This window comes from Heliconius melpomene, chromosome 19, assembly GCF_056956725.1.
Source record: "Heliconius melpomene rosina isolate 202511_hmr_F chromosome 19, ASM5695672v1, whole genome shotgun sequence".
Taxonomy (NCBI): domain Eukaryota; kingdom Metazoa; phylum Arthropoda; class Insecta; order Lepidoptera; family Nymphalidae; genus Heliconius; species Heliconius melpomene.
The window spans coordinates 14,253,930-14,281,230 of record NC_140407.1 but is presented as its reverse complement, the minus strand read 5'-3'; the positions used below and the strand labels follow the sequence as shown (position 1 = coordinate 14,281,230).

Here is a 27,301-nt window from a genome sequence, read left to right as displayed (position 1 = left end):
TCTCTAAGAGATTTTTCAAATCGAACCAGTAGATAGTTCCTGGGATTAGCGGCGTTTAACCATACAAACTCTTCCAATTTATAATATAAGTATAGATACGGGTATGAAGATATTAGATAGACTTACGTTTGTCCACATCAAGCCTGATGTTTGCGTTGATACCTGTTGAATATCGATTTGAAATTCTGATAGTTTATTGTAAAAATGTCAAGTGGTAAGTATAAGAAAATACTTAATAACCATAATTTATTGTTCCTCTTCACATATACACATTTCTAACACTTTACACAACACACTTAACACTGTTTCTATATAACACTTTACACTTATACACGTTTCAAAATGCATAGTTCCGACAATGACACTGATTTTAAATACTTGAACACCGTCATAATTTTACACCTTACGAGAGGCAGAATAACTACGTACTGATTCAATCCATCAAAAACGTCACTTTCTATAGCCGTTCCCTTCCTCTTTTATAAATAATTATGTGGGTATTATTATTTTATTGTCTGTAAAATACCCTCACACTAATAATTGTCTTACATTTTGTTTTCTGATAGTAAATGTATTTGAATTCAAATAGTGTGAGTTCGAGTAAGAAAATACATGTTGAAAATACACGTCTCGTTATATAAATAAATTGTATATTCAGGCGCTTTTGTCTGTACAGCATTTTTTATCTTTTTACTTAAAATAAAAATAAATCAGCTTCATGATGTATCTCCACTCTCTGTCGAATTGTGAAGGCATTACGTGTTGAGTGGCAGAACTCAACGCCGCGCTTTCCCTCGACACCAGAGCGAAGAAATGGAAATATAAACGTAAATAAATATTGCACCTCCTCAAGTGGGGATCAAACCTACAACCGTCGCGTTACAGTCACACCCTTGTGCCGCTTCGTCGCGACGGCCTGTTAATAAATTTAATATTCAATGTTGGTAAATAAAATTGCAAACCAGAATACATAATATATTTAAAAATTTAAATAATAAATTAGAAAAGCGCCATCTGTCATATATACCAAACTATAAAAGTCTAGATTTAAACAGTGGAATAATTATATTACAATTTTAACATAGATGACGATGTTATCTATGTTAAGAAAATAATTCCTAGTAACTACTTTATCGCGTCTATACATAAAGTTAATATGAATTTATTTAATATCTACCAATTAAGACATTTTTTATTATAAAATTTTAATGTTTTTTTTTAATAACCATGCAAGCTCTCGAAAAATTGGGTGGAAAGTGAAAGAAAAATATATTCTCTTAATGTAACTTTACAGAACTTTTTTGTTCATGTGCCTAAATACTAGTACCTGATTAAACTTTTCGACAATTTTTAACTGGCAATTAAATGATATCCTTAATTCATAACACATATAAAACTTATATAATATTTTATTTCTTTTGTTTGGGAATTACAACTAGCATAAATTATAGCTACAATAACTATAAATTTCCTTCTAGTAAACAAGATTGAAAGAATTTTTATTAATTAAGAAAAGTGCCATCTATGATGTTTACTAAAAACTTTGACACAAAAAAAATAGTTTTGTAGTTGTAAAAAAGATGGCGTTGTTTTCTATATAATTTTTATAAACTTAAAAAAAATAACTCATTTCTAAAATATACTTATAAACTTAAACAAAAATTAAATTATAGAAAATAATATTTTATTGAAAAATAATAAGTAAAATTATTGAATCTTATTGGACTTATTTAGAGTCGAGCTAAGAAGAAGTTAAGAAATTAGTAGCTTTTTGATAAATTGTTGTCAATCATAATTGACTCGAAATCCTGAATTTTCAGTATGTGAAATTTCCTTAATAGGTATTTGCCGTTTTTAACCGACTTCTGTAAGAAAAGGAGGTTATCAATTCGACTGTATTTTTTTTAAAATAATAATTAGGATTTAAACCACTAAAGAAAATCACATCCTCACACTATTTCAGAACAAAAAAGATCTTAAATTTGAATAAAATTTAAAAAAAGCGGAAAACAAAACACAGACCAACTCATACATACATACATATATTTATATGTATAAACAATATTATTTTATAACAAATTATAAAAATAACAAATTTAGTACTAACGCCACCAAAAAAAATACTCCAAAAAAAATTCATACTAAACAACCTTATAGATTCAAAGCGTAGGAAAAGTAAACAAAGGTCACATATCAGTACTAAAAGCTAGTTCAATCAATAATTCCCAGGCATCACGTCAGGCCACCTGTACATGCTGTCCCGTTTATATCTGAAAATTGTATATGAAATAGCGAAACCCGCTACGATAGGGACAGATGCACGTGAATTGCAATTTGCATGAAGGCAATGGGAGACTCTTCGAAATCGACAACGAATTCATCTGAAACTTTTCAGCGATGACAAAACGAAGCAATTACGATATTAAATTATGTGTGATCAGCTTCACGCTCTATCCCGCACACAGCAGAGTAGGCAGAGGGAACCTAATGTTAAGTTATGATACTTTTTTTTTCTTTTCCTAGGAACGCTTCCCGACATTACGGACAGAAATAATGAAAATAATTTATTTTCCGATTGGGGATCGAACTCATAATTTTACTTTTAGTACTTTTACTGCTACTATAATTTGTAAGTACATTTGTATTTTATATCCTTTACACATATTTAAATAGAAATAAATAGCACAAGAAAAGAAAGAATTACTACTGTTCCTAGCTTAAATAAAGAAAATAAACATTACTCTATAGACCCTAAAACTAAGATTGCTTTATCTTAGCTCGTGGCTGAGATAACTTGCAACACATATTCCCCTATACTATATAACATCAGAATGTACCATCTGTTGCACAGTATCGTTATCTTCCGTGGTTTTTTTTTGTAAAATTTTGTGTATAACATAAAATTAATAATTTAATTTAACTTAGAAAATATATAAATAAAATATTCTTACCTAAATATAAAAAAAAATTGTAACGATTTTATTAATTCGTGAAAGCTAGTATGTTATACTTATAATTACCAGAAATTAGAACTAAGTCAGTTCATTTTTCCTGACCTTCAAAGAGTTTCTGGAAAAATAGTTCGTACTCGTAGAAATAACAATTACAACTTATAATAAAAATTATAACTTAAAACTAGCCTCTAACTCTTTTTTAGTTAAGTAAATTCATATTTTTCATATTAACATATTTTTACTAGAATTATCATTTTTATATGAATTCCATATGTATGTAAATTTTTGTGAGTCGGAACCCTTTCATTACTTGAAAAATACAGATGGGTTGTCCTCTTGGTAAGGTAAAACTTATTTCACTTTGGTTTTAATTACTTTATCAAATTTGACTATGTCATATTATTACGAATTAATTACTTTAGTTTATTTAGAACCCATAAATTAACGGAATTATTTAATTTTGCTATAACAATCAAAACAGTATAAAATTTACAACATTTGAATTAAATTATCGAGCGCCAATATTGATAAAGATAAAAAACACTAATTATAAAACACACTTCATCAAAACTTTCATTTTTCCAGAAAAATATAAAATTTTTGAACCCAACGAAGATGCTACGACGAAGCCTCTACCACGTCACGACGATACGTTCTAAACCAATCAAAAAATTAGACTTTCCAACATGGAAAAGCAATTAAATGTGAAAGTTAAGTTTCAGAATAAACCTGCGTAGTTCGTCCAGGACGCATGCGCTGGGCCATCGATCCCCCACATCTTCCACCAAGGCTCACTTCGCTGGTGATAGCCTGCCGGTGAGTACATTTCTATAAACAATAGTGGCCCCAGTTCTAACAGTAGGCAGTCAGTACAAAACAAGTGCATGTACCTCGCCGTGGCGTTGATCATAATTATTGCAAGTTTGGTCAGGCTGCAAGTAAGTCGGATTTTGGTATACTATTATCAATGGATGCTTTTTTCTGTTTCTACAACACAATTTCTTCTCTGTGTAAGTAAATGTTTACTGTCTTTTCAGATCTTTTGTGCTTTTTCTTTTTGATTTTCTTTCTCTTGTGACATACGTCAAGGTGACCTTGGCGACGTCGTCGTGTCACAGCTTTTTCTATGACGCACTTGGTCCACCTTTAAAAGTAAGCTTTTAAGTTCATTTGATTTGTTTAATTTGATTGTGTGTGTGTTGATATAATGATTTTTTTGTGTGTATTAATTGCGTGTGTACTTGTGTGTTGCTATGCTATATCTATATATATTTATGGACGTATATATGTATAATGCTTTTCAATATATATATGACGTAATATCGCCTTGATATCTTTGATATCTACACTTCTATAAGGAATAAGTGTACAAAATATTTTTAGCCACAAGGGGGGTGCAACAGGTACGCGCCTGCGCTATAAGTTCCGTGACGTTACCAAAGCCTTCAGACGATTTCTTCATAATTATATAGGATTGTTTGTACTATACAGCATATAAGCAACATTTAAATATTTAATAGTCGATTTCGAGTTAAATAAAGCTATTTGACGTGGATTGAATTGATGCGGGAGTCATTTAGATATTTATCGCGGTTAAAACATCGATGTTATCAGATTATGGTGCAAATCGATATTTCGTATACGATTTTGTTTCGAGTTCCAATCGAGTTGCATTCGATATAATGGAGATATTTGCTAGTTGCAAGACATGCGCGCTGCATCCTGAAATATTGATGTGCTACGTTTAACTTTGACCTTTGAATAGGACATAAAGAAACAAAGAGCTTTGTAAAATAACAAATGTTTACTTTTTTTTTGTGAATAGCATTTAAATATTAATTCGTTTAAATCGTTTGTTGATATGTTAATGAATTATAATTTTCCGTCGTATTTTGTTATTTTATATTTTTTGATTCTATATTAACAATCAGCGAAGTTAGCACAAGTAAAGTTGTCCCCGAAATATTATTTTCCTTCTTTCGCTCTTATCCTTCTGCTTCTAATGTTTTTATTCTTCTTGAATATAATATAATAAGATTATTAGAAATATAAAAACTAAATGATAGAGGGTACCAAAAAATATTTATTTATTCCTTAGGCATATAGAGAGGTACATAATTATTTTATCTAAAGACAGAATTCTCGCGTACGGAAAGCGTTGCCATAGCAACCACTAATATAAAAATGTAGATAAACTATAACTGTGCCAAATTTCATATTCCTCTGTCCGCACAATTTTCATAATAGAGGGAATTTTCGTTCTATATAGATTATATAACATCCAGTATAAATCAAGAGGTGGTCCAGGTAACCTCCTCCTCTATGACCTCTGGAGATGCATCACGGTGTCGCCGATATTGATTTATGAGCTCGCTGTCCTCGGTGGAGGGGTTCTTTCCCCCCTCAATTAATACCTAGAATGACCGACGCAGTTGCGTCCAGTGCAGTATTGATTTATGGCCGACGCCTATGAATAGATATTTCATTGTCATTTAACGTTCTCTAGCTCTAGAATAAAGTAAAATATTTACAAGTTTTAATTGAAATTACCTTCTAAATTACATTTTACAATTTTATGCAAATTTATTAAGCACTAAATCTGTAAAAATTAAACCAAATTATATTTTTATTAATGGTTTTATGATTACTTTAGGGACGTATAAAAATCGCGAACACATACTATAAAACAATGGAAAATATCTATTTATTTATATATGTAGTGTTGACAAGACTGCGTGAGCGGAGGAAGCGTCGTCCGCCCACTGCCGGCGCCCGCGCAGGTGTCGCCCCACCACCTTAGTGAAATAGAATATTGTATCGACAAAAATGTTATACGAAAATATATTTTTTAAGTAAATAATTATTCTCAATCTAATATCTCAACACTAGGTTCCCTGTGGTACCTTGCTATATGTTGGATACAGCTTAAAGCTAGAAAAATAGTAAATATAGTAATTATCGGAAGGGTGTTTGTTTATATTTTTAAATTTATTTTTTACAAATAGTATAGTTATATAAATAAAATAACAAACAATATAAATAAATATAAGCAAAGATTTTTTAAAACAAAAACTTTCTAACGTCATATAAATGTTTCTATTCTTTAGTCGTAGTCTTATTTAGCCGAAATAGATTTTTATTGTGCGGGATACAGCCCACACTAAGCAGGGTGGGCAGAGGGAACCTGGGAACCTATTGTTAAGACACTCCATTCCTATTAAGACACTTTTATTCACCATTTTCCGCTGAATTCTTAAGGCATTACGTAATGAGTGTTATATAAATATTGAATATTTACACAAAACTTGTAGCGTTTACAATCGCACGCCTGTACCACTGCGCCATGACTGGCCTCTATAAAAGATCATGGCAATGAAAATATATTTGCCTGGAAGAGAATCGAACCTGCAGCTACACGAGGCCAGTCGAAATCTTTTTAAGTTTTTCGATATTATTTTACGTTATATTTTTAGTAATACTCGTATAAATATTCATATATGGGTATATATAGGTAAAAATCCATATTAGTTCTTTAAAACAGAACTACTCTTTGGCATAGAAAGTTTGAATGAACGCTGGTGAATGGACACCACTATGCGACCACTTAGTACTGACCGCACGGACCGGTATACCGTCGCAGTTAGTCTTATTCAACAAATTTGAATTGTGAATTGATTTATATCGTCAATTTAGGTGGGCTTAAGAAATTGGGCTTATTTTATTCAAAGTTAATTAACTACTTACTTAAACTACTATATTAAAATCAAGAAATTTCAAATTATAGAGCTGGCAACCTACAATCGTAATTTTTATTCATACATTTTTATATAGATTTTCCAGTACAAAAATTAATTATACATCTGTTAAATGGAAAAGTCCGAAATATAGAAAATCCATATATTTAAGTATTTACCATTTTATGTTGGTAAACCCTAATAAATTTACTAGATAAAAATAGAATTTTCACACAAACAGGTTTTTGAACAAGCAAATATGGATAACCGAGGCCACCGTGGCGCAGAGGCACGTACGCATAACACGGTGGTTGTGGGTTCACTTACTACTCGAGGGAATTAAACATTTCTTCTCTGTGGTAACGAGGCAAAGTGAGGCGTTAAGTTCTGCTATTTGTGTTTCTATTTTCCCTCTTCCTACTCTACTATGCTAAAAAAAGGCTAATAAGCTAAAAAGAGGAATATTTTCAGAATAATTTATAATAATCGCAACCATTATGAATGGAATATTTTAATTATACACTCTAAAGCATTTTAAAATTAGCAGATTGTGTCTTATATTGGCCATTTACAAACACACTTTAAAATTTATAGCTCATAACTATCGCGAGTCACTGCTTAAAATAACAAGTAATTTGAGCCCTAATTTAGTCGAACAAATCTGTTAATGACTTCATTTTACACCATACGACAAATCGTATCATTAATGTTTAAACTAATTGGTCGTTAGGTAACATTATCAAGTGATAAATTTTAAATTATTGTTCCTAATAATTAAAAACATTTTTTTGCCATAATAATTTTAATAAGATGTGCTACCATACTTATGGGTTCGAATTCCACGTGATAACTTCTTATTTGACAAAGCTAAGCATGGTTTTCGATATCGCTATCAATTACGTCATGTACTTAAATTAAGGATTATTTTTATTTTACAACGGAATAATTTCGCATAAGGCTCTACGGCTCTTCTTTTGTCATATAGAGAAAAGTTTTTACAAAAATCATAGAATGGTGGTGAAAAATCATGAAATGGTCTCATTCTAATCAGAATAGATTCTCATCATTCTCATTTTCAGTCTAATCAGAATAGATAATGTAAAATAATAAAAAAAAATCAGCTTCACGCTGTATCCCGCACACAGTAGGGTAGGCAGTGGGAACATAGTGTTAACACTCTCCGTTCTCCACTTTCCGCCGAATTCTGAAGGAATTATCTCTTTTATCCCCATAAGACTTTTTATAAAACAAGCTATATATTATTACTTGATTTTATTATAACCATTTAGTCGATTTATAATCGATCAATGTAAAGAACTGTCAAATTTTATAGCTTATACTATATTGGAGCCGTCACCCATCAATACGACCGAGAGCCATTCGCACCTCTCCTAATGGCGTATCTTACCTATTTTGAAAACAAACTTGTTGACCATTTACATGTTTACATACAAAATATATGACTCATATTTTATGTTCGTTGGATATTGTTTATTTATGTTTTCAGAGCTAGGAGCTAATGGCTACTAATAATTTACTATTTAATTTTATTAGGCTGTCGTAGCACAGTGACACAAGCGAGCGACTGTAAGCGCGACGGTTGTGGGTGCGATTCCCGTCGGGGGATGAAATATTTAAAATTTTCATATTTACGTTTTGATAAAGAGAGCTCGAGAGTCAGTTTCACCACTCAACCCATAATGCCTCAGGAATTCGACGGAAGCGGGAAACGGAAGTGTAACGTGTGAACGGAATGTCATAAGGTTTTCTCTACCAATTCTGCTATGTGCAGGATACAGCGAGAAACTAAAAAAAAGAAAAATATTTATATATAAATATCATAGTTGCCAAATATTAAGTTTCAATAAATGAATAGCAACATAAATGCAAATGTAAACAGTTCAAAGGGAGCCGCCACGGAACGCCAAAACACAGATAGCATCTTAATCGTGACGCCCACTCGCGACACAGACAATAGATTCTCATCATTTTTTTAATAAATAAAAACATCTTACATTATTGTTATGTCATGTTAAATTGTTCGTTTGACTGATTTGCATTACGTACCGCACCTAAAAAATGATTTATAAGGCTATTTACTAACTAACATCAATTACATATTCGTATATAATCACTCAATCAGTCACTTATAGACACTAAAATACTTAAAACCAAAAAAGAAATTCTTTTTATTAAACATTTATATATAATTAGTACACGTGCGTGCATGTTTTGTGCTTTTAATGACGTTCGTTTGAAAAATGCCTTAACATTCGTTCATGTTGCTATGGTAACAATGATGAGTCATTGCAAATTTTCATTTTTTGTTGCGCTTTTTGTCTTCTACAATGATGTTTTGTTCTCGTAATGACTTTATTATGACAAATCATTAATATTTCTTTCAGTTTATGTATTTGTAATTGAAATGGTCATAGTAATAACGTAACTTTCATCCTAATAAAAACGTAAATGTAAAATGAGAGCCAAGTTCAATATTGAATAATGTGTCGCTATCGACTTGTGAAATGATAAATAATTGATAATTCGAGGCAATTATCTTTGGGTGGTAATATACCTTGTAGTCTAGTCGATACTATTTAGTACCAATATATTTATGAAGTTTTTAGGACACCTATAATTGAGTTAGGTTTTTGATCAGTCACAAAAATGTCGATTTTTAAAGGTGGCTATATCATTACCGCTTGAAATAAATTAATAAAATTTAACAAGCTTAGAGCGTTAATAAATATAATAAAAGTCATGCAAGGCGATTTAATAGTTTACGAACTCTGAAGGGGAGAAAATTACCTCAATATTGTTCGTGTAAAATAATATACGGCGCGTTTAGTCCTTTTTTTATTTTTTTTAGCTTAGCTAGATACACTACTGCGTATGTTGATTATTATATGTATTTTTTACGTATTTGAGCAATATAAAGAAAAGGTCGAAAAGATCGAGTACTCCATCGGTTTCTTATCCATTTTTTGAACAACGACAGTTCGATATAGGTTTCTATATCTTACATATTAATGCTATTAATAAATATATCGATTGTTTTGATGTTTTTATTACATCTTTTAAAAAGTTTGTGTGTTCTTATAGATTCACAATGGGTCATCTCGGGGTGTTGGTTACGGCAATAAGCATCGTCGGGGCGATGGCGTATATCCCCCATGGTTCTATTGGGGAAAAGGTTTGCAAAAAAACTTAAAATAAATTAAATGTTTAATAATTATATATTACCAATAAAATGAAGAACCAGTGTCTAAATCCATAAATATTATTAACAGGAGCATATACTAACAGAAGCTTTGCTTCGTGAGGTTGTCGAACGTATGGGTCGGGAGTTCGAGGACGGAGCATCATCTATTTTGAATTTTCCGACACCGAACGAAAGGCACATGGCAATGATGGCGAGGGCGAACAAGCAGATAGAGCCAGAAACGCTGGACTACGACTCCCTGATAGATGGGAACCCCAGCCCCAGTCTACGCGACCAGGAGTATTTGCAGCACAGGTAATAAGTGCTTGTTAAATATTGATCGATTGATCTTATTTTTAAATAAGTGACAGGATGATCTTTGAGGTAAATAAATAAATAAATCAATAAACTTCACACTGTATCCAACAACTTACAACAGGGTAGACAGAGAGAAACTAGTGTTAAGACACTCCGTTCCCGACTTTCTGCCTAATTTTGGAGGCTGTCAAAAAAAGCGAACCGACTGAAGCATAAAGATGCATGAAGATATATAATATTTTTTGTTTCCAGTTCCTTATGGGGACACCAGTATGTCACTGGGGGCGCCGGCGAGGGTGAACAACGTTTGCAACCATCAGGACTAGTGCCAAATCGCCAGATGATCAAAACTGATGCTGTCCTGCCTGCTTACTGTAATCCTCCAAACCCATGCCCTGTTGGATACACTGGTATGAATATAGCATGAGTAGTAGCATGAGTAGGCCCGATGAGTGGTCATTTTGATAAATTATAATTTAGTCTTTATATAAAGTTATAGATATTTTTCCTTTAGTAACAAGAAACAGTTTCGTCTTTAAATTCCAATTTTTAGTCTGTTATAGTTGACTTCATTCTGTCCTGGCAGCTTAATGATAAAAATTTCTAACTTACAATCTTGCGTTATATTTGTACATATATTTTAACCATTTTTGCTAGATTATTGTGTTAATTTTTAAGGATCCCATAATCTTACAGAAGACCAAGGTTGTATCAGCGACTTCGAGAATACGGCGGCGTTTAGCCGCGAGTACCAACTTGAACAACGCTGTATGTGTGATGGGGAACATATGTTCAGTTGCCCCGCTGAAGGCCATCCTGAACTAGAATTGCGGTTCCCCGATCACAAGAACTTAGTCGCCAAAAAATTTAAAGACGACGTTAGTATAAACTAAATTATAATTAATATCTGCTGTGGAACTGTAGGATTTTCATATATTTTAAAGCTGTTTTCAAGCGATATAGGTACCTGAATTTTTAATTTCTCTTGTTTACAGGGTGTATACACATTACTCTCCGTTATTTATGAATTTTGGAAACACATTGATTTCATTTATTTAACTAAGTTGGGTTTGGACGTATACGTTTTGTGTACAGAAGTTCTGCCGTTAGTGGCACTTTTTTTAAGTAATGATGAAATTTAGTTTATATAGACTGTAAAAATTTTACAAAATACTAAATATACTTGCATATCAGACCCGTTCCAAATAATGCTGTAATATTAAAAAAAGGAGAGCAGAATGTTTTAAATATTTACAACTTGATAAACGATTAAATCTAACGAATTAAAGACTCTTACAAAATAAAATTATAATTTTAGGTGGAAAACCCGTACCTACAGGGTGAACGCCTACCTATAGCCGCCAAAAAAGGATTCGACGTTCACGTTTATTAAATACTACCGTTACAGTAGTCTTACTCTACATATTAGATTTTACTAAATGTCTTAAAATTAATAGATAATATATATTTGTGTAACGTTTTTCTAATATTCATTGCAACCTCACGTAGAGAAGTAATGGTCTTTGAATAGGGAAGGAATTTTAAAAATCTAGAGCCGGTATCACTTTATATCTTTTCTTATTTCCATTCTGTTTTAAAAAAACTGAACTAATGTAAGAAAATTTGCTTAGTTTATTGCATATTTTATAGCGTCTCAATCTATATACGCAAATATAAAAATTTCAGTTGTTTCTGTTATCACTGATCGTTTTAAATAATAAGATCGATGCTGTGACTTTTGCTAGGTGTACATATAATAATATATCAAAAATGCGGTTGATTTTTTTCAGCTGTCAGCTGGATTGTATAGAAACGAGCTAATTTAGTAAATTTTAAATAATGCGTCGTTCTCAACTTCAAAAAAAAATCTTCAAATTCACTAACTTGCAAATATAGTAAAGCCTATACGTAAAAACTTGACATTTAACTTGGCTCTCCTTTCCCATTTATTTTTTTGATGGGATTAATTGACATAACCTATTTTAATCCATTATGACGACAAAGAGAAGAATCAAACGCATTTCTCTAGCATAGTACTGTAAATTGGGAAGTCATCCGAACATGATCTAGTCACAATATAGCAAACATATAGGTAATGGTAATTGCGGGTGCTCGACTCGAATGTACAGAACATCTGAATATAACCCCGACGATAGATAAGTATAATTTAGTATAGCTAGTAGTTAGTGTAAGCTTTATGTCTGTTGTCATAGCCAAGAAAACAAAACTTATTATTTTTTTTTTTCATTTTAAACTGAACGCCGCATTTAAATTAAAATTTGTTGAAATAATAAACAGTGAACTGAAAGCTGTTAACTTCCAGGCTCCAGTCCCATCATTCAAAATGTTTGAGAAAAAAATATTTTCCAAGCGTGTATTTTCCTAATTATATAAAAATAAAAGCGATTAAAACTTTTCTAATACTTTCATATAAAATCAAAAACAAAAAAATATAAAATAATAAATAGCATCCACAAAATTAGCATAGCTTTAAAAATATAATTTTAACATAATTTAGTGACGACTATAACACTTTTTTTAACGCTGGGAAAAGATCCGTGAACATAATATGACTATCCTAACTAGGCCTTTAAAAAAATTAAAAGTTGAAACTTTATTTAAATTTTAATCTATTTTTACAGCTTTCACAAAAACTAAGTAAATTTAAACTGTTTTCACGGCTTCATTATAAAATGGTATAACCTATAAATTTAAATTTTCATATATATTAATAAAAATATTTAACAAATTAGAACGCTATCGAATTAAGAGGCGTTGTTCTGTGAAAATCTGTTAAGTGTAATACCATAGTGCTTTTATGTATTAAATAGAGTAGAGAGTATTGAACCGATTAAAACAGTAAAATGATCAAAGATGCAGTTAAAAAGGTACTGTGTACGTTATATGAAATAAGGCAAACTAGGATACGAATCTAATATAAGAAAATACAAAGAAGAAGGTCAGTCATAAAAACGAGTAGCTGTATATACAGATTGTAAGATTCGATACTTAAGTAATATTACCATAAAAATATAATAATTTCAATAATATAAAAAATAACACATAAGAAAACAGTACAACCTCATAGCCAATTAAGAATAACAGTAAAACTATGATTAACCGTAACTGGACATACCTGGAATATTATATTTTTTTATTATTTTTAATATGATTCCCACGTGAGAAAAAAATACAATCACACATATTAATTAATGCTTTTCCTTTTAAAAAAAATCAACATAGAAACAGCGAAAGGCGTGGCAAAATGTATATTTTAAATATTAAATTATTTTAACAAGAATTATGTAACCACAAAATACAGTTCTATTACTTAAGAAATGGGCCGTTGCGGTATAGTGGCACAAGCGTGCGACTGCCAACGTGTCGATTGGGTTCAATTTCCATTCGAGAAGATGAAATATTTAATATATTTCAGCCAGAGCGTGGCGTTGAGTTCCGCAGGCCACGTCACTCATATAATTGTAATGTTTAGTGACGGCAAAAAAATGAAAATATTAAATATTTCATTACCCCTAGTGGGAATCGAACCCACAACCTTCGAGTTTATACTCATCGCTTGTGCCCGTGCGCCACGACGGCCTCAATAACAAAATAAATAAAATATTGTATTTTATAAAAATAATTCTCGTTGGAGAATCCGTTCACCAATAAGAATTATTAGTTATCCTGTTTTGTCACTAGCTTCTCACTACCAAGCCTCCTATGAGGGCTAAAGGTTAAAGGTGTTTTTTTATAATATTTCGGATATGTATAATATAAGAGACGGCTACAAATTGATATTAAAATCTGTAATACAATTACGCAAAGAGTATCGGTACAGCGTGAAATATATACAAATTAAATAAACTAACATTCCCAAAGGTCTTCCTTAGTAGGTATAGGTAAAAATTAAAATAGCTATAATTACTTGAAATTACTAAATTAGTATGTAATTTATAACTAAAGCTTCATAATAATTAATCATTATTTTAAATCTTTATATATTTATGTTATATTTTATGTTTATCCTATTCTTTTTTAACTTTTGAATATTTAATAATAATAATTAATTAATAATAAAAATATTATTTTATATACTATAATTTGTCAAAATAATTATTTAATCGTCGATTTCAGTTGCGAATGTGAATGAGGGCCAAAGAGCCAAAGGTAAAGAGGATATAACCAATTGATCACATATAAAAATGCAGTAAAAATATGGTAAAAAGAAATTTAACAAATTATAAGCCCACAATAAAAAACAAATACAAATTTATATAGTTCTAAATTTTCTATTTAAAATCAAAAAATTGAAATAAAAATTAATGTTTCCATATTACAAAATAACATTAAAGAATTTGTTAATCAAAGAGAGCTTTCAGAAAACTATTAAATAACAACAGCTGATTTGACAAAAATACCTATCTTCATTATCATGTTTAATTTTCGATATAAAAATGTTTACTAACCGTAGAGATTTAGCTGCCTCTTTCCTATCCAGCTAGGCTATACTACTGTAGTTCATAAGATTTTAAGTTAAAATTCGTTAACGAGCGCGAATTGAGCGTTTTGCCGATAAGTTCTGATAAATAGCTTAAATCAAGAAATTAGCTTGGCCAAGTCTCATCTACATAAGATACTTTCTGAATCATAGAAAATTAGCTGCCTCTGGCCTATACAGCTAAGTTATACAGCTGTAGGTCATGAGGTTTAAGGTTAATATCTTGATTTTAGTTAACGAGTTGTTGAGCGTTTTGCCCATATATTGTAAGAAACAGCTAAAATTAAGAAATTAGTCTGGCCAGGTCTTCTTCACATAGGATCGATTTAACATACCGTATGAATCATCAAAATTTAGCCTATACAGCTGTAAGTCACGAAGCTTAAAGTTAGAACCTTGGTTTTAGTTAAAGAGTTTTTGAGCGTTTTGCCCATAAATTCAAATAAGCAACTAAAGTCAGGAAATGAGCCAAGCAATCGAATTTTAGAGAGCACCTAAAGTCAGTCATGGGTAAAGGCATTGACAACAATGAAATGTAATAATCCTATACTTTAAATCATCTCGGACGTTAACCGCAACTGAAATCGACTGAAAGAAACATGTGGAAATAAGTTTAAAATATATTAAAGTTAAAAAAATATCGTGATACACGTGACGTGCGTAATTCATAATAGTAGAATTTAGTATTAGTAATGTAAATACCTAATGTCAAAACGGGAAGATGTCTAGTCACAACCAGTAGCCTGTATATACCAAATACATAGCTAAAACAGAGAATCTATTTTTTAATTAAAAAATATGGTTATATAACCTAAAAATGTGAAAAAAATATTAAAAATCTAAAAAAATATAAAAAATAAAATAAAATTATATTTCTATATAAAATAAAGAACAAAAAACAAAACATAAATAAGTTAGTAATTACTATTTTATGTTATTGCTAATAATAATATTCGCTAAGTTTTCTTGTATATATAAAATTGGCATAAAATGGAGACAAATTACCTAATTATTAGTTAAGTAGCACCTATTGTAAATATAACCATCATATAAAAAATATTATTTAGATTTTTCTTATCTGTATCTTTTGTGTACAGAACATTTCTTTTCAAACTATCTTGATAGAAAAGACGCGTACTTATTTCATTTTTTTTCTTATTTAATATTCCTTTTTATCTCACACTTAAAACGAGGCTTGTCTAAATCAATACTAACCCCACCACTTCACGATATTCATATTTTTGCAATTAACTAGTAAATTTAAGATATTTTTATTATGAACAGACATACTGTGCATCTGTTACAATAAAAATTCAGAGTCACCTAGTTCCTAGAGACAAAACTGATTATCGATAGGTATAGTTAAAGAGAAAAATAAAAATAAAAACAGTTAAATGTGAAGTATAATATTATTCATGCCTTATTTTTTTTAGTAACATTTATTTACCTGATATAATATTTTGTTTTTTTTTTTATTTTTGAACGCAATAGATTAAAAAAAAACTTTTCTTTCAATTGTGTTAGGTAAGTTAAGATGTATATATACATACGTATTGTGACTGAAGTGGACGAACTATTTTTTATTTTAATTGAAACAAAATTATTTAATAATAATATAATATAATAAAAATTAAAATTTTAACTTCTTTAAATACTGCTTGTGAAAGTTACATTGAAATTTGGTGAAACATCAACTATTACCAAATCGTTTTACAAAAAAAACTGAATACCAATTCAGGAACTTCTTGCTAATAAAATATGGCCTACACATAAAATGGAACAAACAAAATAAAATAAGAACAAAAAAAAACTTTTTAATATACTTAAAAACTCCAATTTCTCTTATTTATGTTAATAAAAAAATATACATTTGTAACTTAACGGACAACGGCACTGCATCAACTGTTAGAATAATTAACCACGATACCTCTACAATTGACATTGACAGAACATTTTACATAATTATATACGAATATATAAAATATAACGTATAAGAATATAAGAAATTAAAACATTTTATAATAAGTTTTATGCTTTATTAACTAAAATAATATGTTTGAAGAGAGTTAGTTCCCAAATTACATTTAACTTAATGTTACGTATTTTTATTAATAAAAATTTTTTAACAATTTATTTAAGAGATTTCAAAGAAGATTTCATTAAAAATATTTTCATTGTAGTTTTAATAATTTATTTAATTAATTTTATTCTTTTTACCATATAAAATTAGACATACAACAATGTACAATATACTTAGAAACAACAAAGGACAAAATACTCCGTAAAACTAGTATTAAATATTAAAATAATATAACATTCCACATACTTTAGTTTTGTATATCGGATAAATTCAAGCTGGAATTAGATCTAACTCGTCTAAGGATCTCAGAAATATGATTATATTGATTACAAAGATATATTTTTGTAATAAAATATAAAATTTAAAAATAATTAGATCTAAGCATATTTTAATAAGAGCTACGTTGCTATTGTTTTCACCCTCTAGAAGTAACATAAATCACTGTATTCGTAAATTGCGAGTACTTCGAAAAAAAAAACTTTGTAAGAGTTTGTTTTATCTAAAAACCTTTCTCGAGGGTGAAAACGAAAGCGTGTAGCCGACCTGCGCGGAAATGGCTAATACCAAAGATTCAGTAGACACGAGGGTTGAACGACCAAAAGTATGCCTCTTATGATTACAATGAATTCCATCAAAATAATAAGTACAAATTATTTAATATATAAATTCGTAATCACGCACAAGCAGATTTTAAGATTGAGTCAATATACTTTTTTCTTTTCTTTGGCTTGAATGGAGAGCATTAAAGTAGGACTTTGATCTAATTTGTTTATTTTACCTGCTTATACCTTTATGGAAAACGGAATGTCTTAACACTAGGTCTTTGCCTACCCTATCATCGCTTGCGGGGTAAAGTGTCAATCAAATAAATCCAAGATAATCGGTTATTTCACTATTTGAATCCAACTAATAATTAAAAAAACAAATTGATGAAATTAAAAAAACTCATAGACTCCACTAAAATACAATTGGCAGCTATTGCTACCTACATAATATGCAAATATTGTAAATTTAGAGGGCATACGCTAAATTGAGTTCATAGAGCACCAAACGCTAGTTGCATATAATTCAACGTTTGGACATAGATAATATAATTACTTTCTCAATTCTACATTTTAAATTGATATCCTATAAAGTCACCTTGTGTAACCTAATTTGTTAAGATTAATATATTTTGTGTAGGTTTCGCACGATAACGAAGTCTCTGAAACGCGTAAAGAGTCAAGCTTGGAAATTCCAATAAGAGTTGTATTTTTGTTGGAAACGTCATTCATCCCTCGTATTTTGTATATCATTGTATTAGATAATAATTAGTTAAGGATTTAATCCATTAATCGTCATTTTGTATATATACATTGCGAAAAACGAAACTAAAGATCACAATTTCTAAACAGTACAGTAGTTTGTATATATTGGTATATATATTTAGTATATTTTATTGGATATACTACGATGAAGCAAATGAGTAGCCTGTATATATATTTGTGTGTCCTAGCGAGTAGTCGTGTAGATCTTAGCCTAGAAGTATGGTTAACTATAGTCTCCGAGGCCTAACCCGAGCTTTGCATCTGTGTGAGTGTTCATATATAGTGTAGGTGTGTCAAGGTCAACGCATCTTTTGCTTAGCCTGGACCGCTTCGTACTGATTTTTGACAACCGACCTTTTGTACTGATAACAGCGTCAAATTATTAATTCTTAATATTTTTCTTTTTATGTTCGATCAATAAAAAATAAAAGATAGAACTATCACTATATACTATCACTATAGAAAATTAGAAAAAAATGTGAGTAAGCTGTAAAAAAAAAAGATAATCGTGGACACAACACTATTCTTGATGATATAACGATTACTTTTAAACTCAAACAACATATCAATTTTCGATATTGAAGAATTGTTATACATATATTTATTTATTCATACACTTTATTTTCAAATGTTGTTTTTTTGCCTCTACTTTTAGAAACACTCACACAGATGCAAAGTTCATCCTAAGCCTCGTGAACTGTAACATTTTATATATATAAAAAGCATATGGCGAAACATATTTTAAAAGTAGAGTTAATCAGCCCACATAATTTTGCGGCAAAATATATTGTTTGTGAATTATTTATTCGCAATAGCTTAGATAGTCATTGACTTATTTATGTAAATAATTTACAAATATCGTTCATTTTAAACTGGTGGTCCAGCCGAGTAAATAGTATAGAAATTTTTATTTAAAGATAGCTTAAGCATTTGTGCAAGCAATTTCATACATTAAAGTGCAAATTCCACTCATGATTTTGATTTTCTTTAGTTTTAATGATTGTCGAACTACTTTAGCCATCATATTATTTTTATTTTTTAATCAACAAAAATATAACCAAATTGGAAAAAAATATAATTCCTTATTAATTTAAAAATAAATAAATTTAATAATATTGCTGTAGAACGAAAACTGTAGATCGTTTCATGGGTTATTTTCATTCAACGATAGATAAGATAAAAAAGAAAATGTAAAAGTCTATGATTCAACTTATTTAAGTTTATAGCACATTGTATTATAATAATTTTTAATTAAAAAGCATTTTTTTTCTAAAATATGCACAAATTAAATATAATAAGGGTTGTACAAAATAGAAATTGCGTTACGTGGTCTCGTTGCAATACGCAGTAACTAATTTTAGTATATGCTATGCATTCTAGAATAAGATTTACATATATAAAATTTATTTGCTCGTTATAATGTTCATAGAACATATTTTCTTATTAAATATGTATTTATCTAATATATTTTTGTATTAAGAATAATATTAACTCTTATACTGTTGGAGCTTAAAAATGCGCCTATGGGTATTTAAAAATTAATATAAACTTTATTTTTTAATTTAAAGTTAACAATAATGAAAACGCCAGAAGTCACTACAATTTTTGATTAAAACAATCTATGTTATAAGATAATATTTATTATTTTCAATTTCATGGTAGGTTTTATTGAAGGTTTTAGGCGTATTGCTCCAGCATGGCCTTTTATGATGTAAAGTGATATTACATAAATGAAGGTACAGAGCACGGTTGGGTTCGTAGTTTTCGTAGGCGCCGTGAGGTTGCAATGGAGTTATCGGTCTCAATTTTTATTCAAATAAACTGTATTCGGTGTAAACGATGTTTCATTGCTTAATCCTGATCTTGAGTTTTGTTGGAATATTAATATTCTTATGTTTTTTAGCTGTGCTTGCGAAGGCAGAGGTAACATGGGAACCCTGGGTTCCCCACTTTCCGTTAAATTTGTAATTTATTAAATTAGCGTGGAAAGTAAAGAGTGGTTTGTACTGTACTCTATCTAGCGTATCTTAAAAATGTGAATTTTTTTTTTGAAGATAGAAGTAATTTTGAAGATATTTGTGGATGTATTTTTTTAGTAACGATACTATGAAAAATATAGCTTGTATATTATACATCTTTTATTCTGCTTAGAAACCAAAATCTTTATAATTTAATTGATAGCTTCACAGAAAACAAGAGAGCCACTGGTTGTTTTAAAGAATCGGTATTTCAATTCTACAGTGGAACGCAGTGAGAATGTGAGTACGAACGTGAGAATGCTAGTCATACCATTATCAAATGTGAACACGACCTGCATAGTAATAAGTAGGTGTTATATATTAATGTTAAAAATCTTAGAGATTTTATAATTTCATGATATAATAATTAAGAAATCGATAAAAAGTTTATAATTTATATATTTTCATTAAACGTTTTTCAACACAACAAGATGGGCAGAAAGAGGTAGGCCAGAGGTACATTTGATTACTTCGTTACAATTACTTCGTAAGCGCGACTGGTTGTGGATTCGATTCTCACTCGAACAAATTAAATATTTTTATTTCTTCGCTCTGATATCGAGACAAACCGCGATGTTGAATTCCGAAAGTGGGGTAGGGAATGTCTTAAAATTAGGTTCCCTTTGCCTCCCTTGCTTTATGTGGGATAGAGCGTCAATCTGAAAAAAACAGATATAATAAACACGCTCTAATACAGTAAATATTTTAAAAATGTCCAAATTCTAATTCGCAGTTTCCTCTTCGTATATGAACTCCTGATTATAAACAACTTTACATTGACGTTTAAAGTAAATCTTATAATTATAACTTATTGTATAATTCCATTAGCGACAACGATCCTATAATAATGTCATTATTTCAATAGATTAACAAAAACAAACAAACGTAGTATTTACCGGTTTATAATACTAGCATAATATGCTATAAATATAACATTACTCGATTTATATTATTTATACAAGAAATTCATTATTTTTATACGATTTTTAAATAAAATACAATAAATCAAGGCGCATCGTGACATTAATTGCCTTAACACCAGGTTTCCAGCTTTCTTCTGCCTATAATATTAAAGTGAAAAAAAAAGTGGAGAATGGAGTGGCTTAACACTAGATTCCCTCTGCCTACTCTGCTGTGTGCGGAATACAGCGTGAAGCTGAAAAAAAGAAATATGTTTAAGCAGACGGAGCCGCATTTGGGTCGCTAGTATGATATATGCCGCCTTTATAATATGAAAACAAAAAACTGCTCCACCTTTTTACTACCTAACAGAGATAACTGTGACAACCTGGTGTGAAGACATAGATTCTCCATTTGAGATTTCCACTGAATTTGAGAAATTGTGCATTGAGAAGAAGACTTTAACCGACCAGATAAATGAAAATAGCTTTTACTTTATTCTTCTCCAGAGAAAGGCTCGAACCCGCAACCACTGCATTTACTGTTTGACAACCAATGACTAACAATCGATTCCTTTCCTTTTTACGCTCACGCTTGCATCATATATCCTTTTCATAATTCTTCTACAGATTAGGTGACTAGAATATAATTATTATACTTCGTCATAAGTACCGTCACGTCATCATCGGATATAATATATTTGATATCTGTCATACACCAACAATTATGTCATAATATGAAAATGGCATACATTGGGAGGAAAATTTAGATTATCCTCATAAAGTAAGCTTATTCTGTTATAAATATTTCTGAACGTTCATAATTAATATATGAAGAGATAACATTAAATTTATGGGTAATAAAACCTAGTAGAAAAATTAAGCTTTAGAATAAGTTGGAAAATTTTCTTTTTTAGGGCATTTTCATTTCTATGCTTAATACTTTTATTGACCGTGGACTTAGCAACTTTATTTCCTAATATAACCAAGAGCGGCGTCAAGTTCCGCAATTATTCTTCACAGACATACCTACTACTTTCTGCCAACCCTACTGCAGCATAAAGTGCTAACAAAAAATACTTAAATCAGCACTTGATCTATGAGAGTGGGGAAATATAAGCAATTCATTCTTCTAAGTAGGGATCGAACGCAATCCCAATTTTGATTTAATTTTGAACTCGTCTCAAATCCTTGGCGATGTATGAGGAAGGCAGCTAAAACTGCTCTGCTAAAAATGCGGGATACTATGTGAAGCTAAACAAACAGCTAAACAAATTCAAAATATACCTGATATAGGTAAAATATAATTAAATAAAATTGAATAAAAGGATTTTATTGAATTTTAATCTTATATCTTCTTTTTTTAGCTGATGTTACAAAATGATTTTAATATTTTATCTTGGGTCGATTCTCACTTGATGAGAATCGAACCCAAAACCAATCGCGTTTACTTATAGTCAGAAATAAATGGTCTGGTAGATTATTCTATTTTCTTTTGTCAAAAAAGCACAGATATGAGCAGAATATATATTCTTTCGTAACGTTCACATGAACGTAAAAAGCCAATTAGAATACATGAGGCAGTCAGTAGAAAATAGGGAACAGAGTGTCTCAACACTAGTTTCCCTCTGCTTACCCTTCTGTGTGCGGGATACAGCGTAAAACTATTTTCTTTTTTTTTTTGACGAGCATATATAGCAAGATATTTTTCAACTGCAAGATGATATCAATACTTGCGTAAATGCATAAACATGTATTTAATACTTTAAGCGTTTTGTTTATTAAATACTGTAGATATTGCGTTCATGTAAACTGATAAATTCAAAGTTCTACATATAAATTTTATAAAAATTCATATTAAAATATCTTGGTTGTCTGTGCATCAGGTAATTTCAACGGCAAAACAGAACAGGCAAAATAAAAACTATAATCATAGTTGTTTAAATTATTATTTTTATTATATACGTAACAAAGCCGGTTTGAACGCAAGTATAAAAATAACATTACAAAAATAACATGACAATTTTAATTTCATTTACAATTTCGTTATATAAATTACAAGAAAATGACTAACCAAAAATATACATAAAAAAACCCATTTTTGTTTTGCAATTTTGTAATAAATATCAGTTTCACAGTAAATTATACGCAAGTTGCTCTAAAAGAGGACGTTTAAGGTGAGAGTAGGTACTAGGCATAGTTTGTTTAGTGATATCTGTGATATATCTTACTCTTGTCAAACATAGTATAAAATATATTATGTAAATTGTAACGAGTAAACAAAATGAAAATACGTCTGGAGAGCAAACAGAGATCATTACATTTGTATTAACTTTAAATCGTGCAAACTTAATTTATTTTGAAGACGACTGCTTATTTGCATCGGTCTCAGTGTCGTGATATCACTACTGTTATTATTAAATTAAAACATATAAGCGTATTTTTGTATTAAACACTACCATAATATTAAATAATTACAATAAATATTATTAATAATTTGTTCAATCTCCGTACGTGGGATTATGATTAATAATTTATAACTAATATCACACTTATTCCGCAGAAACATTAGAAAACGTGTAAGTCTTATAATATAGACACAGAACGACAGTCTTGTTCCGTCAGTTACGCAACGAGGATATCAGGTCCATATTTCTCCACGGTTGCGTTCCCACTGAATATTCCTTAAACGCTCGCAAGGTCACAGTCAACAGTTTTCTAACATCGACCAACTAATCAATACAACTATAGACAATTAAAGCTCACTTCGCGACTTGCAGCCGAAGCCGCTCCAATACAAAGTTATTAGACGTTTTGCATCACATGACGTCACCTCATTGACGTATGAGAGCACGCGACACGAATTTGTTTAGCAGCCGGCTTCGCACTCGGTTAAATATGCCAGTGGTTTTACTGGTACTGACCAAAACATCAGGTGGAAATGTCACTGTTAACCGCCTAACGTCCACGTCACATGTCACTCTCCTCCCCTGGCCGCTTGCTCGGAACTCGCCTCGGATGCTACTCGGGTCGAGTTAGACGGACAGTCCGCCTCTGAATCTTGAGGGTCTGTCGCAAACCAGCATCAGTTTACGCCAACCGGTAAACACTTGCACTGTTTGATTTTCTGCAGGCGCTTGCGCCTAAAGGGAGGGTTCTGTCCGGGGCAGCGGAGCGTGACGGTTATCCAAGTAAACTTTTTTGGTTTACAAAAAGAACAAGATTTGAACGCTGGTGGAGGTCTCTCATCATTATTGTCCCGACGGCGCGGGCCTTTCGGAATATAAAATGAATTGCACTGTCCGTAACAAAAGTTGTTTATCACTGTCGCCTGCACACATCCAGGTTCACGAATTTTTTGTATTAGTTGTTCAGTTTTACACCAGTCCTCTTTAAGATATTCCTTTTTAGTTACAACGAGCGCATTCCTAGAGGATTTCAGAATGTTGCGGAATGCCGCACCTTTAGGAATTTCTGTTGCATCTTCTTGTTCAGGAATAGATACAATCATTGTTTCGGAACTGCCTTCACCGAGTTCATTTCGTTGAACGTACGACGTCGATGGCGCAGTAGCTTCCTCCGTCCGTCTCCGCGCTGCGAGCACCCTTTCAACTTGTTCCGTATCAATAATATCCAAAATCGAATCCGTGGGCGTAAAAGGCCTTTTGCTTCCGACGCCAGCACTCTCACCGCAAGCGGCCAACAGTGCCGCTGCAATAAGCCAGATGCACGATTTCGAAAAGCTCTCCATCTGTAATAAAATAAAATATGTAAATGTTAGTAAATAGCTATAACAAACGGGCATTTATTTAAAACTAATAGGTTTCGCTAGAGAGGAAGTCGTGGGCTTAACTCACGTTGTATCGAGAGATGAGATTCCACATCGTAGGCAGGGAGTGCGCAGGCGGGTGTAGTCCGCGAGGAGCGAGGCGCGGTGCGTGTGCGCAGGGCCGGCCGGCGGAGCGGTAATGAGCGCGAGCGCGCCTCAATGGACCACCGCTCAATGAACGAGGTGAGTCACGCACCGCGCCTCCGCCACAGAGCCGTTACTATCAGTCCCCATCGCAGACGCGGCACTCCGCACACGTGTTGGAGATTAACATCAAGCTGTGTACAAACAATATATTTAAATCCCAATATAATGTTACAATACCCCGAAGGTTTGTTTATCGCACTATTAATAGTGTCTGTAGCATAGTTTGTTGATAAGAAAAGATTATCTACGTTTGAATTAGTTTCTAAAACAATGAGACAAAGACGTAAAACTTTTCAGGTGGTTGAGCTTGTTTTTTTTTTTCATTTTGTTAATGTAATTACTAAAGTAAGTTTATATAGATATTTATTTCAAAGTAAAATATGTGACTTATTACTAAATTTAAAAGGTTTGGGTAAAAACTATTTATACTTGTAAATATAATATCCGCTTTGTCAGCGGTAAATTTTAATTCATTGAGTAATAATGAATAATAATATTATTAATAAAGTATTATTCGATGATCTCATTATGATCCCTCATGAAAAATTCGGTAGAAAATGGGGAGTTGAGAACAGAATGTCTTAACATTAGGCTTCCCTTTGGCTACCCTGCTGTGTGCAGGATAAAGCGTGAAGCTATCTTTTTATATTAAAATTAAAAACAACACTATCCTGATTTAAATCTGACGTACGATCACAACTAAAACCACATCCCTACCAAAAAAAAAATCACAATTTGCTTCACAAATATCTACTGCTAGGCACAAAACGGTATCCCAAGAAACACTTATTCTTTGACAACGAAGGAGATATTTTCTCACCTATCGCTTCGCAGGGCGCCGGCGCAAAAGCAACACTTGGTCGCGGTACGGCGCCAGCAGTATGGTCTTCCAAATCTCACAAATACCCGTTTCCGCCCATTTGAAGCCCACAATGGCCATAGAAACTATGCATCCGGAGCCTTCTGCGAAGTGTAGGCGATGTGTGGGTGAAGGTTTTATTGAATCGCGTTTTTAACAAAACATTAGTTAAATCAGTTGTGATAAATTGTTTGAGATAGTGTTTGTATGACAAAATAGTGTTTTTGTTGCAGTAGGTAGTAGGTAGTACCGTTTTATCTGACCGCCTTATGTAATCGTTGTTTGAATTGTTTACTTTTTTTTTATTATAGAAATATTTATTTCTAAGCTGATTTCAGCTTAACGCATATCCCGTAAGGTAGGCAGAGGAAACCTAGAGGAAACATTCCATTCCGCACCGTTTTTTATAGAATTTTTTAAATTTTATTTACAATTAATTAATTTGCGACTGTTAACTCACTTATTTAATGCTGACGCGAAGCTTTCGGAATATCATACAATAATTCTCTAGTTATAGATCCGAGACAAATTTTACGGCATACATATAAAATAATAAGTAATCATAATAGCGCAATGGAGAGTCTAGTGTTAAAACCTCCGTTCCGTCGAATCATCGATGAAATTAAAATATTGAATATTTTATTACTCCGAATGGGAATCGATCCCGCAACCGTCGCGTTAACAGTCGCACGCTTGTAACCCTGCGCCGCGCAAACCTCAATCCATCTCTATCTATCTCTTAAGAATGTATATTACAACGAGAAGATATCTCATATTGTAACGAAATAACTGCTATAATAAGAAAAAAAATATCATAAATTTTCCTTAAAACGTCATCAAACAAAAGTTATCAAATTTAATTCACGTAGAGTAAGATCATTCGTATTATTTGTATTATCAACACGTCGTCGTGTAATTGACTCTATCATCTTATGTACATTCTGTATCATATAGAGATAAACTTATGTTTTCTTTATATTATAACTACATATATAATATAAATATGAATAAAATATTTTATCAAAAGTAATATAACACTATTTTATCTTCAAATAAATAACTTCACGAAAATATTTCTAGTTAATCTACGAGCACAGCGCAATGAAATTCCATGTAAAATAGAAAGGAAGTGTATTTAAACGTACAAACGTGCATTTTTTACGGCATCGGCATTTGGGTGACATTGGAATTTCATTCATTCAAGTCCATTCATAAGTTTTGTCCACCTTTGGAGAAAAAAAAAACTAAAGACCCTTAGACGTGTCGTCTACATCGCTCTGAGATACAGGCTGTTCAAAATAAATATTCTCGCAGAAGTATTACAAAAAAGAATAATACCTACTAATACAATATAATACATACAAGTTTATTTGAAAAAGATAAAGAAATATTATATTCTTCTCTTTTTTTACGCTTTAATTCAATCCAAATATCTTTTGTATGCGGTTTCGCC

General features: G+C 31.2%; 4 protein-coding genes across 9 annotated transcripts in view; 2 read left to right on the top strand and 2 right to left on the bottom strand.

Annotated features, from left to right (window-relative positions):
• Nucleotides 1-397, bottom strand: part of LOC146528968 (uncharacterized) — a 107,720-nt gene extending 107,323 nt beyond the window's left edge. Inside the window, exon 1 of the mRNA XM_085203283.1 lies at nucleotides 127-397. Within this exon, the coding sequence (XP_085059409.1) occupies nucleotides 127-138 (12 nt within the window). The 5' untranslated portion in view covers nucleotides 139-397. The remainder of the gene's footprint in view (nucleotides 1-126) is intronic.
• A 3,362-nt stretch (nucleotides 398-3,759) lies between these two features.
• On the top strand, nucleotides 3,760-15,576 carry 7B2 (Secretogranin_V domain-containing protein 7B2). 6 transcript variants are annotated; one of them, XM_085203279.1, is made up of 7 exons: nucleotides 3,869-3,892; nucleotides 3,992-4,106; nucleotides 9,791-9,881; nucleotides 9,979-10,205; nucleotides 10,461-10,618; nucleotides 10,905-11,086; nucleotides 11,204-11,483. In XM_085203279.1, the coding sequence occupies exons 3-7, from the start codon at nucleotides 9,798-9,800 to the stop codon at nucleotides 11,348-11,350; spliced, it is 798 nt and encodes a 265-aa protein (XP_085059405.1). In that variant the 5' UTR covers nucleotides 3,869-3,892; nucleotides 3,992-4,106; nucleotides 9,791-9,797; the 3' UTR covers nucleotides 11,351-11,483. The 6 variants fall into 6 exon arrangements, with proteins under 6 accessions (XP_085059407.1, XP_085059406.1, XP_085059404.1 ...); XM_085203277.1 differs by having other exon boundaries at nucleotides 10,887-11,086; XM_085203281.1 differs by lacking the exons at nucleotides 3,992-4,106; nucleotides 11,204-11,483 and adding an exon at nucleotides 11,527-15,576 and having other exon boundaries at nucleotides 3,760-3,892.
• Nucleotides 15,577-22,946: 7,370 nt separating this feature from the next.
• Nucleotides 22,947-25,021, bottom strand: LOC146528966 (gremlin-2-like). The gene is made up of 2 exons (XM_085203533.1): nucleotides 24,871-25,021; nucleotides 22,947-24,764 (listed from the first exon to the last, which is right to left on the bottom strand). Exons 1-2 carry the CDS (start codon nucleotides 24,895-24,897, stop codon nucleotides 24,099-24,101), a joined length of 693 nt encoding a protein of 230 aa, XP_085059659.1. The 5' UTR covers nucleotides 24,898-25,021; the 3' UTR covers nucleotides 22,947-24,098.
• Nucleotides 24,906-26,099, top strand: LOC146528965 (uncharacterized; the record flags this gene model as incomplete). Its single annotated transcript, XM_085202940.1, has 2 exons — nucleotides 24,906-25,202; nucleotides 25,750-26,099. Coding segments are annotated over 2 exons (513 nt in total), but the record flags the coding sequence as incomplete, so codon positions are not given.
• Between the last annotated feature and the right edge of the window lie 1,202 nt (nucleotides 26,100-27,301).